Genomic DNA, 19,651 nt, shown 5'->3' with positions numbered 1-19,651 from the left:
CTTTGGCAAAGGAGAGTAATTAAATTGTTGCCAGCAGCACAGTTGCAGTCACCAACACTCTGGATAAAACATAAAATGGTCAGAGTGAGCTGTTCTCTCATTTGTGTCTGAAAGTAGCTAGCAAGATAGCCAACATTAGCCCGTTAGCTTGAGTGCTTGACTGCTGTTGTTACGTCAGAACACTCAGATCAACCCTACTCATCGGCCAGAGCGTCCAGCTCTGAACGCTCCGACAGTGAAACACTCTGAATTTACGAACGGACAATCTGACAACGCTGAGATTACAAATGCCCAGAAAACACTCTGGCACTTCAGATTAAATTTACGAACAGTTTAAGAGGGTGTGAACGATGTTGAATGGGCAAAGAAGAGCTCTCCAGTAGGTGTACCAAAATGTTCAAGGGCCATTTTCTCAAAAGTGATTTCCCATTGTTCCTCAACTGTAGTGTACGATATACCATTTTCAAGCTCTGAGTCTCTACTTTTTATCCAATATGAAAAACACAATTTCAAATGTTGCTACATAAGACCGAATTGAGCCGGTCGGTCACATATTAACATAAGTATTCAGACCCTTTGCTATGAGACTCGAAATTCAGCTCAGGTGCATCCTGTTTCCATTGTTCATCCTTGAGATGTTTCTACAACTTGATTGGAGTCCATCTGTGGTAAATGCAATTGATTGAACATGATTTGGAAAGGCACACACCGGTCTATATAAGGTCCCACAGTTGACAGTGCATGTCAGAGAAAAAAGCAATCCATGAGGTAGAAGGAATTGTCCATAGAGCTCAAAGACAGGATTGTGTCAAGGCACATATCTAGGGAAGGGTAACAAAACATTTCTGCAGTATTGAAGGTCCCCAAGAATGCAGTGTTACTGATCTATCGGGGGAGAAGGGCCTTGGGCAGGGAGGTGACCAAGGAACCCAATGGTCACTCTGACAGAGCTCCAGAGGTCCTCTGTGGAGATGGGAGAACCATCCAGTTTGTCAAAAGGCAACTAAAGAATGGTCAGACCATCAGAAACAAGATACTCTGGTCCGATGAAACCCAGATTCAACTCTTTAGCCGGAATGCCAATGTTCCGTCCGGAGGAAACCTGGCACCATACCTACAATGAAGCATGGTGGTGGCAGCATCTGTGGGGATTGTTTTCAGCGACAGGGACTGGGAGACTAGTCAGGATCGAAGGAAAGATGAACAGAGCAAAGTAAAGAGAAGTCCTGATGAAAACGGAGGCTCCAGAGTGCTCAGGACCTCAGACTGGGGTGAAGGTTCACCTTCCAAAAGGACAATGACCCTCAGCACATTAGTGGCTTTGGGACAAGTCTCTTCTTTGGGGTATAACGGGTTACCACTTACTTTCTGAGGTAAAATTAACTATCCACCTTCATCAGGGCTATCATTTCTACGTGAAATAATGATCTGTGAGTTACCTGCCTTAAAATGTAGTTGAAAGTAACTATTTTACAATCTCTCTCTCCTCTGATAGTGTCACACAGGACTGCTCAGCGACTCGTCGCTTTGTAGTTACCGTTTCCATCCTCAGAGATATTCACCACCTCGGTGCCCAATGGTAATCTATCGCTGTACTCCGAACACACCTCAAATTTTAATGTAGAACCCGGGATAGACTCGGTAACCACACTCCCCTCCACCTCCTCCCCATCCTGTCCGTCCTCCCCCTCTCCTCCTATCTCACTTGGGTTAGAATTCTTCTCTGACTCTACAAACGACACCTGGGGGTCGAAATCACCTCCAACCATATGTTTGTCCATTTGATCTGGGTTCTTCTGCGCTGCCTTCATGATCAGTTTGTAAGTCTTTCCCTGGTACTTGTTTAAGAGATGACAGCAGGTTGCTCCCAGCAGAGGGACTGTAGCCAGCACCAGCAGGAAGGTACTAACCATCACTATGATCAACAGAGAAGGAATTTTCATCCTGGTTGTGAAGACAACCTGGACCTGACAGTCCTGCCCTCCGTAGGTCAGACACAGGGTGTAGTTAGTGCCTGGCTGTAGGCCCTGAAACTTATAGGTGTTGATCCCTTCCTCTATCCGGGACCACTGCACCACAGAGTGTCCGTTACCAGTGTTGAAACACAGATAGAGCATGTCCAGAGGGGTTTTGGTTGAGCCTTGATAGAGGCTGAACGGCTCTTTGTCGACAGTCTCTAGGTTCTCATTGTGGCTGAGGTGAAGGTTGTTCTTACTGTTGGGGAGCTGGAGAGGGTTGAGCTGCACTTTGGCCTCCGTCTCGGATACCTCCAACGCGATGACACCTAAATCAAATGTATATTGCTTCAGCTGGTCCAGACTGAGGTTGAATGCGTGATTGAGATGTACTGAGTGCCATCGCTGATGCCACACTTCCTGGTAAACGGAAGCTCCTCTGAGCCCTCGCCAGCCTGCACTGAGCCATCAGCGTGTTTAACAGACGACCCAGTTGGAACGTTCTTGGTCTTCTCGGAGTCGGACTTGGGCCAGTTGATGATGTTGTTGGTCATCTTAGGCCCCGGCTTGTTTCCACCAGACGGACGGAGGATCTTATCTGCTGTGGTGTCCAGCATGGAGTTAATGGCTTGTTTCTTGGTGACCGCCACCACTACCTTCACTGTGCTGTCTGCTTTACCGAGGTCGTTGACAGCTGAGCAGCTGTAGTTCCCATCCTCCTTCTTGCTCATACGGGGGATGATCAGAGTGCCGTTCTGGAAGACCAAGAACCGGCCGTTGGTGCTTTTATCATTGATGGGCGAGTCACTATTCATGCTGAACACAGAGGGCAAACTGAATGTGAACTTCTGATTCCCTGCATTCACCACCTCCCAGCTGACCTCTGGTTTGGGGTTGCCCTTGGTCTCACAGTTGAGAATCACCATAAAGCCCTCGTATAGTTCATTGTTATCCAGGTTTGGCTGGTAGGTGATGGACACTGACGGGGCCTTGCAGTCCAGCTTGGGCATTTTGGTCACCAGGGCCCCTTGCAGATGCTCTGGGGCCTCGCAGACGATAGAGTCCTGCTCCGGGACAGAGATCTTAGACTCTGTGATCCAGTTTCTGAGCCACTCCAGACTGCAGGAGCAGGTGAAGGGGTTGTTGTAGATCTGAAGGTGAGACATGGAGCTCAGAGAGCTGAAGGTCCCCTGAACTATAGTAGTGAACCTGTTGTTGTTGATCCTCAGGGACCTCAGGTCTTTGAGAGTCGAGAAGGAATATTTAGGGAGGTTGATCATCTCGTTGTTGTTCATCTTGAGCAGCTGAAGGGAGGTGAGTTTGGCCAGGTCTTCCCAGGGGAAGCTGATGATCTTATTGTAGCTGACGTCCAGGTTTCTCAGCTGGATCAGCAGTGCCAAGGTGTCCCTCTCTATGGTCACGATCTCATTGTGGGCCAGCCATAGGGAGGTCACCTGAAGAAGAATACTTTATTAATATCTCTTTTGCTGTACCCAGCCCATCCCATGTAATATAATCATATAATATATGCCAGTGACTTGCAGTCATGCTTTCAGACAGTTTTCGTATGGCTGGCTCCAGTGGGAATCAAACCCACAATCATGGTTTTGCAAGAACCATGATCTGCAAAAAATGAACCCCACAGGACCATATTCACAAACACCTGGGTGACGTTAGGACCATATTCACACACACACCTGGGTGACGTTAGGACCATATTCACACACACACCTGGGTGATGTTAGGACCATATTCACAAACACCTGGGTGACGTTAGGACCATATTCACACACACCTGGGTGACGTTAGGACCATATTCACGCACACACACACACACACCTGGGTGATGTTAGGACCATATTCACAAACACACCTATAGGTGACGTTAGGACCATATTCACACACACACACCTGGGTGACGTTAGGACCATATTCACACACACACACACACACACCTGGGTGACGTTAGGACCATATTCACACACACACACCTGGGTGATGTTAGGACCATATTCACAAACACACCTGGGTGACGTTAGGACCATATTCACACACACACACCTGGGTGACGTTAGGACCATATTCACAAACACCTGGGTGACGTTAGGACCATATTCACACACACACACCTGGGTGACGTTAGGACCATATTCACACACACCTGGGTGGCGTTAGGACCATATTCACAAACACCTGGGTGACGTTAGGACCATATTCACAAACACACCTGGGTGGCGTTAGGACCATATTCACACACACACCTGGGTGACGTTAGGACCATATTCACACACACCTGGGTGATGTTAGGACCATATTCACGCACACACACACACACACACCTGGGTGATGTTAGGACCATATTCACAAACACACCTATAGGTGACGTTAGGACCATATTCACACACACACACCTGGGTGATGTTAGGACCATATTCACACACACACACACACACACACACCTGGGTGACGTTAGGACCATATTCACACACACCTGGGTGATGTTAGGACCATATTCACACACACACACACACACACCTGGGTGACGTTAGGACCATATTCACACACACACACCTGGGTGACGTTAGGACCATATTCACAAACACCTGGGTGACGTTAGGACCATATTCACAAACACCTGGGTGACGTTAGGACCATATTCACAAACACCTGGGTGACGTTAGGACCATATTCACAAACACCTGGGTGACATTAGGACCATATTCACAAACACCTGGGTGACTTTAGGACCATATTCACAAACACCTGGGTGACATTAGACCATATTCACACACACACCTGGGTGACGTTGGGACCATATTCACAAACACCTGGGTGACGTTGGGACCATATTCACAAACACCTGGGTGACGTTAGGACCATATTCACAAACACCTGGGTGACATTAGGACCATATTCACACACACCTGGGTGACTTTGGGACCATATTCACAAACACCTGGGTGACATTGGGACCATATTCACACACACACCTGGGTGACGTTAGGACCATATTCACAAACACCTGGGTGACGTTAGGACCATATTCACAAAACACCTGGGTGGCGTTAGGACCATATTCACACACACCTGGGTGATGTTAGGACCATATTCACACACACACACACACACCTGGGTGACATTAGGACCATATTCACACACACCTGGGTGACATTAGGACCATATTCACACACACCTGGGTGACGTTAGGACCATATTCACAAACACACCTGGGTGACGTTAGGACCATATTCACAAACACCTGGGTGACATTAGGACCATATTCACACACACACCACACATACACACACCTGGGTGACGTTAGGACCATATTCACACACACCTGGGTGACGTTAGGACCATATTCACACACACACCTGGGTGGCGTTAGGACCATATTCACAAACACCTGGGTGATGTTAGGACCATATTCACAAACACCTGGGTGACGTTAGGACCATATTCACACACACACACACCTGGGTGATGTTAGGACCATATTCACAAACACCTGGGTGACATTAGGACCATATTCACACACACACCTGGGTGACTTTGGGACCATATTCACAAACACCTGGGTGACGTTAGGACCATATTCACACACACACACCTGGGTGACATTAGGACGATATTCACACACACACCTGGGTGACGTTAATAAAGCTCTTGTCCTTCAGGAGTTTGATCTTGTTGGCAGAGAGAGAGAGGGTGGTGACGTTGAAGGGGAGGCCTACGGGAACTAATAGCAGGTCTTTGTAGGCACAGTCAGCGAAATGGTGGGCGTATTTATCCAGACAGCTACAGGTATCTGGACAACACTGGGCCAGACCCAACACAGAGGTCCATACAGCCAGGACACAGACCAGCCGCCACGACGCCATGTTCACCACCTGAGAACACACAGATAAGATGTTAATTAACAATTCATGAGATTATTTTCTGCTAATCTAGACAGATCTTTAAAATACAAAACCCATACATCATAATGTTCTACACAGAAATAATCCTTATGATAATGCATAGAGACATCCTGTTGCATCACATCACGACACTACATCAAATCAAATCAAATTGTATTTGTCACATACACATGGTTAGCAGATGTTAATGTGAGTGTAGCGAAATGCTTGTGCTTCTAGTTCCGTCAATGCAGTAATTATCAACAAGTAATCTAGCTAACAATTCCAAAACTACTACCTTATAGTAAGGGGATAAAGAATATGTACATAAAGATATATGAATGAGTGATGGTACAGAGCGGCATAGACAAGATACAGTAGATGGTATTGAGTACAGTATATACATATGAGATGAGTATGTAAACAAAGTGGCATAGTTAAAGTGGCTAGTGATACATGTATTGTAATGAATTTCCTCCTCTTCTTCCGAAGAGGAGAGGCGAAACGGATCAGAGGACCAATACGGCGTGGCAATTGTCCATGGTTCTTTTTAATGCGTTAAGGTACACATGGACAACTGACTACAAAAAAACAAGAAATGTGAAAACTCAAAACAGTCCTATCTGGTGCAAAGAAAGAGACAGGAACAATCACCCACCAACACACAGTGAAACCCAGGCTACCTAAGTATGATTCTCAATCAGAGACTACCAATGACACCTGCCTCTGATTGAGAACCATACTAGGCCGAAACATAGAAATTCCCAAAACCTAGAAAAACAAACATAGACTGCCCACCCAACTCATGCCCTGACCATACTAACTAAATACAAAACACAGGAAATAAAGGTCAGAACGTGACATGTATTACATATAGATGCAGTAGATTATATAGAGTACAGTATATACGTATACATATGAGATGAATAATGCAGGGTATGTAAACATTATATTAGGTAGCATTGTTTAAAGTGGCTGGAGTTGGGTCAGTGTCAATGACAGTGTGTTGGCAGCAGCCACTCAATGTTAGTGGTGGCTGTTTAACAGTCTGATGGCCTTGAGATAGAAGCTGTTTTTCAGTCTCTCGGTCCCAGCTTTGATGCACCTGTACTGACCTCGCCTTCTGGATGATAGCGGGGTGAACAGGCAGTGACTCGGGTGGTTGTTGTCCTTGATGATCTTTATGGCCTTCCTGTGACATCGGGTGCTGTAGGTGTCCTGGAGGGCAGGTAGTTTGCCCCGGTGATGCGTTGTGCAGACCTCACTACCCTTTGGAGAGGCTTACGGTTGTGGGCGGAGCAGTTGCCGTACCAGGCGGTGATACAGCCCGACAGGATGCTCTCGATTGTGCATCTGTGGAAGTTTGTGAGTGCTTTTGGTGACAAGCCGAATTTCTTCAGCCTCCTGAGGTTGAAGAGGCGCTGCTGCGCCTTCTTCACGATGCTGTCTGTGTGGGTGGACCAATTCAGTTTGTCTGTGATGTGTACGCCGAGGAACTTTAAACTTACTACCCTCTCCACTACTGTTCCATCGATGTGGATAGGGGTGTTCCCTCTGCTGTTTCCTGAAGTCCACAATCATCTCCTTAGTTTTGTTGACGTAGAGTGTGAGGTTATTTTCCTGACACCACACTCCGAGGGCCCTCACCTCCTCCCTGTAGGCTGTCTCGTCGTTGTTGGTAATCAAGCCTACCACTGTTGTGTCGTCCGCAAACTTGATGACACTACATCACTACACTAAATCATGACATCACTACATTACATCACTACATCAATAAACTACATCCCTACTTCACTACATCATGACACATCAATACATCACTACACTACATCACGACATCACTACACTAAATCATGACATCACTACATTGCATCAATAATCTACATCCCTACTTCACTACATCATGACACATCAATACATCACTACACTAAATCACTACATCAGTACAGTACATCACATTACATCACTACATCACATTACATCACTACACCACAACAGTACATTACAGTACAGCACTACACTACATCGCTTCATCACTACACTACATCACTGCATCATCACATTACATCACATCACTACAAAACACTACATTACATCACTACACCACAACAGTAAATCATTACAGTACAGCTACATCGCTTCATCACTACACTACATCACTGCATCATCACATTACATTACATCACTACACTACATCCCTACAGTACATCACTACACTATATCCCTACAGCACATCACTACACTACATCCCTACATTACTACAGTATATCCTTACATAACTACACTACATAACAAAACATCACCACATAACTACACAACATCACTTCCTTACATCACTACATTACATTACTACACTAGACCCCTGCACTATATCATTACATCACAACACTACATCCCTACACTATATCATGATAACACTACACTATATCACAACACTACATCACTACATCACTGCACTACAACACTACACTATATCACTACATTACTACACTAGACCCCTGCACTATATCATTACATCACAACACTATATCATGATAACACTGCACTATATCACAACATTACATCACTACATCACTGCACTACAACACTACACTATATCACTACATTACATCACTACACTATATCATTACATTACATTACTACACTAGACCCCTGCACTATATCATTACATCACAACACTACATCCCTACACTATATCATGATAACACTACACTATATCACAACATTACATCACTACATCACTGCATCATCACATTACATTACATCACTACACTACATCCCTACAGTACATCACTACACTATATCCCTACAGCACATCACTACACTACATCCCTACATTACTACAGTATATCCTTACATAACTACACTACATAACAAAACATCACCACATAACTACACAACATCACTTCCTTACATCACTACATTACATTACTACACTAGACCCCTGCACTATATCATTACATCACAACACTACATCCCTACACTATATCATGATAACACTACACTATATCACAACACTACATCACTACACTACATCACTAAATTACATCACTACATCCTTACATTACATCACTACACTATATCACTACATCACTGCATTACATCACCACACAATATCACAACATTACATCACTACACTATATTACTACATTACATCAATACATCACTACATTACATCCCTACATTACATCATTAAAATACATAACTACACTACATCACTACACTACATCACTACACTACATCACTAAATTACATCACCACACTATATCATTACATCACAACACTACATCCCTACACTATATCATGATAACACTACACTATATCACAACATTACATCACTACACTACATCACTACACTATATCACTACACTACATCACTAAATTACATCACCACACTATATCATTACATCACAACACTACATCCCTACACTATATCATGATAACACTACACTATATCACAACATTACATCACTACATCACTGCACTACAACACTACACTACATCACTACATTACTACACTAGACCCCTGCACTATATCATTACAGTACATCACTACACTACATCACAACACTACATCCCTACTCTATATCACGATAACACTACACTATATCACAACATTACATCACTACATCACAACACTACACTATATCACAACATTACATCACTACACTACACCACCGCACGACACTATATCACTACACTACATCACTAAATTACATCACTACATCCTTACATTACATCACTACACTATATCACTACATCACTGCATTACATCACCACACAATATCACAACATTACATCACTACACTATATTACTACATTACATCAATACATCACTACATTACATCCCTACATTACATCATTAAAATACATAACTACACTACATCACTACACTACATCACTACACTACATCACTACACTACATCACTACACTACATCATTAAAAATACATAACTACACTACATCACTACACTAAATCACTACACTACATCACTACACTACATCACTACATTACATCATTAAAATACATAACTACACTACATCACTACACTACATCACTACACTACATCACTACATTACATCATTACACTACATTTCTACACCACACAATATCACAACATTACATCACTACACTATATTACAACATTACATCATTACATCACTACACTACATCACTACATTACATCACTACATCACTACACTACATCACTACTTTACATCACTACATCACTACACTACATCACTACAATACATCACTACACTACATCACTACATGTGTCTCAGAGAGGGCCTAGGGATTACTGCAGTAGACCAGGGCTGTGTCTCAGAAAGGGCCTAGGGATTACTGCAGTAGACCAGGGCTGTGTCTCAGAGAGGTTATAGGGATTACTGCAGTAGACCAGGGCTGTGTCTCAGAGAGGCCTAGGGATTACTGCAGTAGACCAGGGCTGTGTCTCAGAGAGGTTATAGGGATTACTGCAGTAGACCAGGGCTGTGTCTCAGAAAGGGCCTAGGGATTACTGCAGTAGACCAGGCTGTGTCTCGGAGAGGGCCTAGGGATTACTGCAGTAGACCAGGGCTGTGTCTCAGAGAGGTTATGAGGATTACTACAGTAGACCAGGGCTGTCACAGAGAGGTTATAGGGATTACTGCAGTAGACCAGGGCTGTGTCTCAGAGAGGGCCTAGGGATTACTGCAGTAGACCAGGGCTGTGTCTCAGAGAGGGCCTAGGGATTACTGCAGTAGACCAGGGCTGTGTCTCAGAGAGGGCCTAGGGATTTTTTTTATTTTTTTTTATTTCACCTTTATTTAACCAGGTAGGCTAGTTGAGAACAAGTTCTCATTTGCAACTGCGACCTGGCCAAGATAAAGCATAGCAGTGTGAACAGACAACACAGAGTTACACATGGAGTAAACAATTAGCAAGTCAATAACACAGTAGAAAAAAATGGGCAGTCTATATACAATGTGTGCAAAAGGCATGAGGAGGTAGGCGAATAATACAATTTTGCAGATTAACACTGGAGTGATAAATGATCAGATGGGCATGTACAGGTAGAGATATTGGTGTGCAAAAGAGCAGAAAAGTAAATAAATAAAAACAGTATAAAAACAGTATGGGAATGAGGTAGGTGAAAAAGGGTGAGCTATTTACCTATAGACTATGTACAGCTGCAGCGATCGGTTAGCTGCTCGGATAGCTGATGTTTGAAGTTGGAGAGGGAGATAAAAGTCTCCAACTTCAGCGATTTTTGCAATTCGTTCCAGTCACAGGCAGCAGAGTACTGGAACGAAAGGCGGCCAAATGAGGTGTTGGCTTTAGGGATGATCAGTGAGATACACCTGCTGGAGCGCGTGCTACGGATGGGTGTTGCCATCGTGACCAGTGAACTGAGATAAGGCGGAGCTTTACCTAGCATGGACTTGTAGATGACCTGGAGCCAGTGGGTCTGGCGACGAATATGTAGTGAGGGCCAGCCGACTAGAGCATACAAGTCGCAGTGGTGGGTGGTATAAGGTGCTTTAGTGACAAAACGGATGGCACTGTGATAGACTGCATCCAGTTTGCTGAGTAGAGTGTTGGAAGCCATTTTGTAGATGACATCGCCAAGTCGAGGATCGGTAGGATAGTCAGTTTTACTAGGTAAGCTTGGCAGCGTGAGTGAAGGAGGCTTTGTTGCGGAATAGAAAGCCGACTCTGGATTTGATTTTTGATTGGAGATGTTTGATGTGAGTCTGGAAGGAGAGTTTGCAGTCTAGCCAGACACCTAGGTACTTATAGATGTCCACATATTCAAGGTTGGAACCATCCAGGGTGGTGATGCTAGTCGGGCATGCGGGTGCAGGCAGCGATCGGTTGAAAAGCATGCATTTGGTTTTACTCGCGTTTAAGAGCAGTTGGAGGCCACGGAAGGAGTGCTGTATGGCATTGAAGCTCGTTTGGAGGTTGGATAGCACAGTGTCCAATGACGGGCCGAAAGTATATAGAATGGTGTCGTCTGCGTAGAGGTGGATCAGGGAATCGCCCGCAGCAAGAGCAACATCATTGATATATACAGAGAAAAGAGTCGGCCCGAGAATTGAACCCTGTGGCACCCCATAGAGACTGCCAGAGGACCGGACAGCATGCCCTCTGATTTGACACACTGAACTCTGTCTGCAAAGTAATTGGTGAACCAGGCAAGGCAGTCATCCGAAAAACCGAGGCTGTTGAGTCTGCCGATAAGAATTTGGTGATTGACAGAGTCGAAAGCCTTGGCGAGGTCGATGAAGACGGCTGCACAGTACTGTCTTTTATCGATGGCGGTTATGATATCATTTAGTACCTTGAGTGTGGCTGAGGTGCACCCGTGACCGGCTCGGAAACCAGATTGCACAGCGGAGAAGGTACGGTGGGATTCGAGATGGTCAGTGACCTGTTTGTTGACTTGGCTTTCGAAGACCTTAGATAGGCAGGGCAGGATGGATATAGGTCTATAGCAGTTTGGGTCCAGGGTGTCTCCCCCTTTGAAGAGGGGGATGACTGCGGCAGCTTTCCAATCCTTGGGGATCTCAGACGATATGAAAGAGAGGTTGAACAGGCTGGTAATAGGGGTTGCGACAATGGCGGCAGATAGTTTCAGAAATAGCGGGTCCAGATTGTCAAGCCCAGCTGATTTGTACGGGTCCAGGTTTTGCAGCTCTTTCAGAACATCTGCTATCTGGATTTGGGTAAAGGAGAACCTGGAGAGGCTTGGGTGAGGAACTACGGGGGCGGAGCTGTTGGCCGAGGTTGGAGTAGCCAGGCGGAAGGCATGGCCAGCCGTTGAGAAGTGCTTATTGAAGTTTTCGATAATCATGGATTTATCGGTGGAGACCGTGTTTCCTAGCCTCAGTGCAGTGGGCAGCTGGGAGGAGGTGCTCTTGTTCTCCATGGACTTCACAGTGTCCCAGAACTTTTGGAGTTGGAGCTACAGGATGCAAACTTCTGCCTGAAGAAGCTGGCCTTAGCTTTCCTGACTGACTGCGTGTATTGGTTCCTGACTTCCCTGAACAGTTGCATATCACGGGGGGCTATTCGATGCTATTGCAGTCCGCCACAGGATGTTTTTGTGCTGGTCGAGGGCAGTCAGGTCTGGAGTGAACCAAGGGCTGTATCTGTTCTTGGTTCTGCATTTTTGAACGGAGCATGCTTATCTAAAATGGTGAGGAAGTTACTTTTAAAGAATGACCAGGCATCCTCAACTGACGGGATGAGGTCAATGTCCTTCCAGGATACACGGGCCAGGTCGATTAGAAAGGCCTGCTCACAGAAGTGTTTTAGGGAGCGTTTGACAGTGATGAGGGTGGTCGTTTGACTGCGGCTCCGTGGCGGATACAGGCGATGAGGCAGTGATCGCTGAGATCCTGGTTGAAGACAGCGGAGGTATATTTGGAGGGCCAGTTGGTCAGGATGACGTCTATGAGGGTGCCCTTGTTTACAGAGTTAGGGTTGTACCTGGTGGGTTCCTTGATGATTTGAGTGAGATTGAGGGCATCTAGCTTAGATTGTAGGACTGCCGGGGTGTTAAGCATATCCCAGTTTAGGTCACCTAACAGAACAAACTCTGAAGCTAGATGGGGGCGATCAATTCACAAATGGTGTCCAGGGCGCAGCTGGGAGCTGACGGGGTCGGTAGCAGGCGGCAACAGTGATAGACTTGTTTCTGGAGAGAGTAATTTTCAAAATTAGTAGTTCAAACTGTTTGGGTATGGACCTGGAAAGTATGACATTACTTTGCAGGCTATCTCTGCAGTAGACTGCGACTCCGCCCCTTTGGCAGTTCTATCTTGACGGAAGATGTTATAGTTGGGTATGGAAATCTCTGAATTTTTGGTGGCCTTCCTGAGCCAGGATTCAGACACGGCAAGGACATCAGGGTTAGCAGAGTGTGCTAAAGCAGTGAGTAAAACAAACTTAGGGAGGAGGCTTCTGATGTTGACATGCATAAAACCAAGACTTTTTCGATCACAGAAGTCAACAAATGAGGGTACCTGGGGGCATGCAGGGCCTGGGTTTTACCTCCACATCACCCGCGGAACAGAGAAGGAGTAGTATGAGGGTGCGGCTAAAGGCTATCAAAACTGGTCGCCTAGAGCGTTGGGGGCAGAGGATAAGAGGAGCAGGTTTCTGGGCATGGTAGAATATATTCAGGGCATAATGCGCAGACAGGGGTATGGTGGGGTGCGGGTACAGCGGAGGTAAGCCCAGGCACTGGGTGATGATGAGAGAGGTTGTATCTCTGGACATGCTGGTTGTAATGGGTGAGGTCACCGCATGTGTGGGGGTGGGACAAAGGAGGTAACAGGGGTATGCAGAGTGGATCTAGGGGCTCCATTGTGAACTAAAACAATGATAACTAACCTGAACAACAGTATACAAGGCATATTGACATTTGGGAGAGACATACAGCGAGGCATACAGTAATCACAGGTGTTGAATTGGGAAAGCTAGCTAAAAACAGTAGGCGAGGCTAATCAGCTAGCACAACAAACAGCAGGTAAAATGGCGTTGACTAGGCAACTGGGCCGACAGATAAACAAACAAGCAGAATGGGGTACCGTGATTAATGGACAGTCCAGCGTGCGTCAGCTATGTAGCCAAGAGATCAGATTACTGCAGTAGACCAGGGCTGTGTCTCAGAGAGGGCCTAGGGATTACTGCAGTAGACCAGGGCTGTGTCTCAGAAAGGGGCCTAGGGATTACTGCAGTAGACCAGGGCTGTGTCTCAGAGAGGGCCTAGGGATTACTGCAGTAGACCAGGGCTGTGTCTCAGAGAGGGTCCTTCTGTAGCTCAGTTGGTAGAGCATGGCGCTTGTAATGCCAGGGTAGTGGGTTCGATCCCGCGACCACCCATACGTAGAATATATGCACACATGACTGTAAGTCGCTTTGGATAAAAGCGTCTGCTAAATGGCATATATTATTTATTATATTATTAGAGGGCCTAGGGATTACTGCAGTAGACCAGGGCTGTGTCTCAGAGAGGGCCTAGGGATTACTGCAGTAGACCAGGGCTGTGTCTCAGAGAGGGCCTAGGATTACTGCAGTAGACCAGGGCTGTGTCTCAGAAAGGGCCTAGGGATTACTGCAGTAGACCAGGGCTGTGTCTCAGAGAGGGCCTAGGGATTACTGCAGTAGACCAGGGCTGTGTCTCAGAGAGGGCCTAGGGATTACTGCAGTAGACCAGGGCTGTGTCTCAGAGAGGGCCTAGGGATTACTGCAGTAGACCAGGGCTGTGTCTCAGAGAGGGCCTAGGGATTACTGCAGTAGACCAGGGCTGTGTCTCAGAGAGGGCCTAGGGATTACTGCAGTAGATCAGGGCTGTGTCTCAGAGAGGGCCTAGGGATTACTGCAGTAGACCAGGCTGTGTCTCAGAGAGGGCCTAGGGATTACTGCAGTAGACCAGGGCTGTGTCTCAGAGAGGGCCTAGGGATTACTGCAGTAGACCAGGCTGTGTCTCAGAAAGGGCCTAGGGATTACTGCAGTAGACCAGGGCTGTGTCTCAGAGAGGGCCTAGGGATTACTGCAGTAGACCAGGGCTGTGTCTCAGAGAGGGTCCTTCTGTAGCTCAGTTGGTAGAGCATGGCGCTTGTAATGCCAGGGTAGTGGGTTCGATCCCGGGACCACCCATACGTAGAATGTATGCACACATGACTGTAAGTCGCTTTGGATAAAAGCGTCTGCTAAATGGCATATATTATTTATTATATTATTAGAGGGCCTAGGGATTACTGCAGTAGACCAGGGCTGTGTCTCAGAGAGGGCCTAGGGATTACTGCAGTAGACCAGGGCTGTGTCTCAGAGAGGGCCTAGGGATTACTGCAGTAGACCAGGGCTGTGTCTCAGAGAGGGCCTAGGGATTACTGCAGTAGACCAGGGCTGTGTCTCAGAAAGGGCCTAGGGATTACTGGATTACTGCAGTAGACCAGGGCTGTGTCTCAGAGAGGGCCTAGGGATTACTGCAGTAGACCAGGGCTGTGTCTCAGAGAGGGCCTAGGGATTACTGCAGTAGACCAGGGCTGTGTCTCAGAGAGGGCCTAGGGATTACTGCAGTAGACCAGGGCTGTGTCTCAGAGAGGGCCTAGGGATTACTGCAGTAGACCAGGGCTGTGTCTCAGAGAGGGCCTAGGGATTACTGCAGTAGACCAGGGCTAGGCTGTGTCTCAGAGAGGGCCTAGGGATTACTGCAGTAAACCAGGGCTGGCTCAGAGAGGGCTGGGTGTCTCAGAGACCAGGGGGCCTAGGGATTACTGCAGTAGACCAGGGCTAGGCTGTGTCTCAGAGAGGGCCTAGGGATTACTGCAGTAAACCAGGGCTGTGTCTCAGAGAGGGCCTAGGGATTACTGCAAACCAGGGCTGTGTCTCAGAGAGGGTAGACCAGGGCTGTGTCTCAGAGAGGGGCCTAGGGATTACTGCAGTAGACCAGGGCTAGGCTGTGTCTCAGAGAGGGCCTAGGGATTACTGCAGTCTAAACCAGGGCTGTGTCTCTGAGAGGTTATAGGGATTACTGCAGTAGACCAGGGCGGTGTGTCTGAGAGGGCCTAGGGATTACTGCAGTAGACCAGGCTGTGTCTCAGAGAGGGCCTAGGATTACTGCAGTAGACCAGGGCTAGGCTGTGTCTCAGAGAGGGCCTAGGGATTACTGCAGTAGACCAGGCTGTGTCTCAGAGAGGGCCTAGGGATTACTGCAGTAGACCAGGGCTAGGCTGTGTCTCAGAGAGGGCCTAGGGATTACTGCAGTAAACCAGGGCTAGGCTGTGTCTCAGAGAGGGCCTAGGGATTACTGCAGTAGACCAGGGCTAGGCTGTGTCTCAGAGAGGGCCTAGGGATTACTGCAGTAAACCAGGGCTGTGTCTCAGAGAGGGCCTAGGATTACTGCAGTAGACCAGGGCTGTGTCTCAGAGAGGGCCTAGGGATTACTGCAGTAGACCAGGGCTAGGCTGTGTCTCAGAGAGGGCCTAGGGATTACTGCAGTAGACCAGGGCTAGGCTGTGTCTCAGAGAGGGCCTAGGGATTACTGCAGTAAACCAGGGCTGTGTCTCTGAGAGGTTATAGGGATTACTGCAGTAGACCAGGGCGGTGTGTCTGAGAGGGCCTAGGGATTACTGCAGACCAGGCTGTGTCTCAGAGAGGGCCTAGGGATTACTGCAGTAAACCAGGGCTAAGCTGTGCAGATCTCATACAAATACACTTCAACTAATGACTTTAAGAAAAGGTTCAACGTGTTCAATCTGTTTTATCGTAATGTTATCTTATTGGTTTAGGGCAACCAACTTCCCGTGTTCAGGCTAAATCATACAGCTACAACATCACAAAGCTTCCAAATTAACTTGGCAAGACAAATATTTAAGTGCCTTTGAGGCAGGGTATGTTAGTAGGTGCCAGGGCAGAGGTGTGTCAAGAACTGCAGCGCTGCTGGGTTTTCACACTCAACTGTTTCCCCGTGTGTATTAATTGTAGGAATGGTCCGCCACCCAAAGGACACCCAGCCAACTTGACCCAACATTGTGAAGCATTGGAGTGTATGGGCCAGCATCCCTGTGGAATGCTTTCTAAACCTTGTAGAGTCTATGCCCGAAGAATTGAGGCTGTTCCGAGTGCAAAAGGGGTCGCACCTCAATATTAGGCAGGTGTTCCAAATGTTTTGTACATTTTGTGTATATTTTCGTTGTCATTTTGACGCCCGAAGTATAACCTCACAAACTGCAATTTATTTCTGAACAAAGAACACTAGTGTTCATATAAAGAATACAGTAGTGTTGAGGGTAGTTTTTTTCATGCTGAGAAATGCAACATTAATTATACATGGAATGGATCTATGGTTAAAAGTCTGATAATGCATCAATCTAATCCTATTTGTCCACATTACTGCCAGAATAGACATCATATTGGGGTCATAATGCATGTATATATATAAACATATATATATATATGCATTTATATATTTACATCATTATCTACATCATTATCTCCAGTTTACTTTCTTGATTTCAATCAACTTACCTCTCTGAAATTGAAATTCCCGATCCTGCAGTTTTCCTAACAGGGCACTATCTGGATTATATCTTCTTTATAACATAAATTAGTGGTCAAAACAAGTAACGTCCTCTGTAGTAGATCCTTTTACGTGTCTTTTTCTCCACGCTGATAACGTAGACGGTGGAGGAAACATATTTTTTCCGGTGGGATGATACCGTGCGATCCGAGCTTAAGTTCCTCGCGACTGACAGAGGACGAACCGTCCACTGCGCGCTCCTGCCGTTAGTCACAGCGATGGTAGAGTTTGTGATCGCGCAGGCAGCCTCTCCCATTCCTTCATCATCATCAGTCCTGGATTAAAGATAGGCCTTCAAGGGTTCCGGATTCGCCTGCCATCCACGAAAAAATAAATATTGATAATTTAGACACTAATGTTTAATTCATTGTTATTTCGACCTAAACTCATTTTTGACACCATTCTCCCCAGAGTTTGGTTTTTCAGTTACAGTCTTGAGAGATTTGACATAAAAGATGAGGAGTTATTTGTAAACATTATGAGTTGTGTTCTGTTGAGTTGGGACTTAAATAGGTCTGGATGGTTGTAACGAAACATGTTATTGTTGTCGTATATGGATGAAAGCTAAAAAAAAATGTAAAAATCACATTGACAGAACAGGAAAATGTGAGGTCCATCAATTGCTGGCGAAATTATAGGGCTACGTGACGATACATTTGATCATTATGATTATAATGAGGCATTGGGCTACATGGAAAATATGTATACACTACAGTGTGAATTTATTTGCACCAAAGAAAATAACTGATAAACAACCATACAGATAAAAACAGATCAATAATAAAGCGTGCATGTGATTGGGTTAGGGTTAACCTAACCCAGGGGCTTCTACACCTGCATTGCTTGCTGTTTGGGGTTTTAGGCTGGGTTTCTGTACAGCACTTGAGATATCAGCTGATGTACGAAGGGCTATATAAATAAATTTGATTGATTGATTGATTTCATTGATATAAACCACCACAAAACTACATACAATAAGTAAATACAAGTTTGTTAAAACAGATAACAAAACCCATGAATCATAAATGTACAAAGGAAGCAATCAGCAATCAGAAATAAAAAAACAACAGTATTTGTTTTGATGGAATAATAATAATAATATATATAAAGGAAGACAGAATAAGGAAGACAGAAAGATATAAGCCTATTGACACAAGAAATCAAATCATCCTTCATATCAGAGGTGCTGGCTATAGGCCAACTTCTGGATCAAGTCTACAGTGGGGATCTATTTTCAAATAACTACTGCCATCTTCTGGTTTGACCTGCTGTTCTCCAGTAACAGCCTCATTTCAAGACCATGAAACTTGAAACTAGATTCTGGAATAAAACTTTTGCCTTACAATTTACGATACAAGGGAAATACATGTTCTGTCTTCCGTTTTTACTATTTTAGCTCTTTGCCTGTTGTGTGGTTGTGTGTATCCACAGGCTACTCAGTCCTTTCCCATGCCCAGCTGCACTTACTATCCATGTACCCCATCTAATGCCCAGCTGCACTTACTATCCATGTACCCCATCTAATGCCCAGCTGCACTTACTATCCATGTACCCCATCTAATGCCCAGCTGCACTTACTATCCATGTACCCCATCTAATGCCCAGCTGCACTTACTATCCATGTACCCCATCTAATGCCCAGCTGCACTTACTATCCATGTACCCCATCTAATGCCCAGCTGCACTTACTATCCATGTACCCCATCTCTCTCTCCAGATG

At 45.8% G+C, this 19,651-nt stretch overlaps 1 protein-coding gene across 1 annotated transcript in view; it reads right to left on the bottom strand.

Moving 5' to 3' along the window:
• Positions 1–605: 605 nt before the first annotated feature.
• Positions 606–19,651, bottom strand: part of LOC127908435 (immunoglobulin superfamily containing leucine-rich repeat protein 2-like) — a 57,864-nt gene continuing 38,818 nt past the window's right edge. Inside the window, 3 exon segments of the mRNA XM_052466873.1 lie at positions 606–2,341; positions 2,344–3,409; positions 5,600–5,845. Coding sequence (XP_052322833.1) covers positions 1,512–2,341; positions 2,344–3,409; positions 5,600–5,836 — 2,133 coding nt within the window. The 5' untranslated portion in view covers positions 5,837–5,845 and the 3' untranslated portion in view covers positions 606–1,511.

Source organism: Oncorhynchus keta, chromosome 17 (assembly GCF_023373465.1).
Source record: "Oncorhynchus keta strain PuntledgeMale-10-30-2019 chromosome 17, Oket_V2, whole genome shotgun sequence".
Lineage (NCBI taxonomy): Eukaryota > Metazoa > Chordata > Actinopteri > Salmoniformes > Salmonidae > Oncorhynchus > Oncorhynchus keta.
This window is presented reverse-complemented; position numbering and strand designations above follow the sequence as displayed.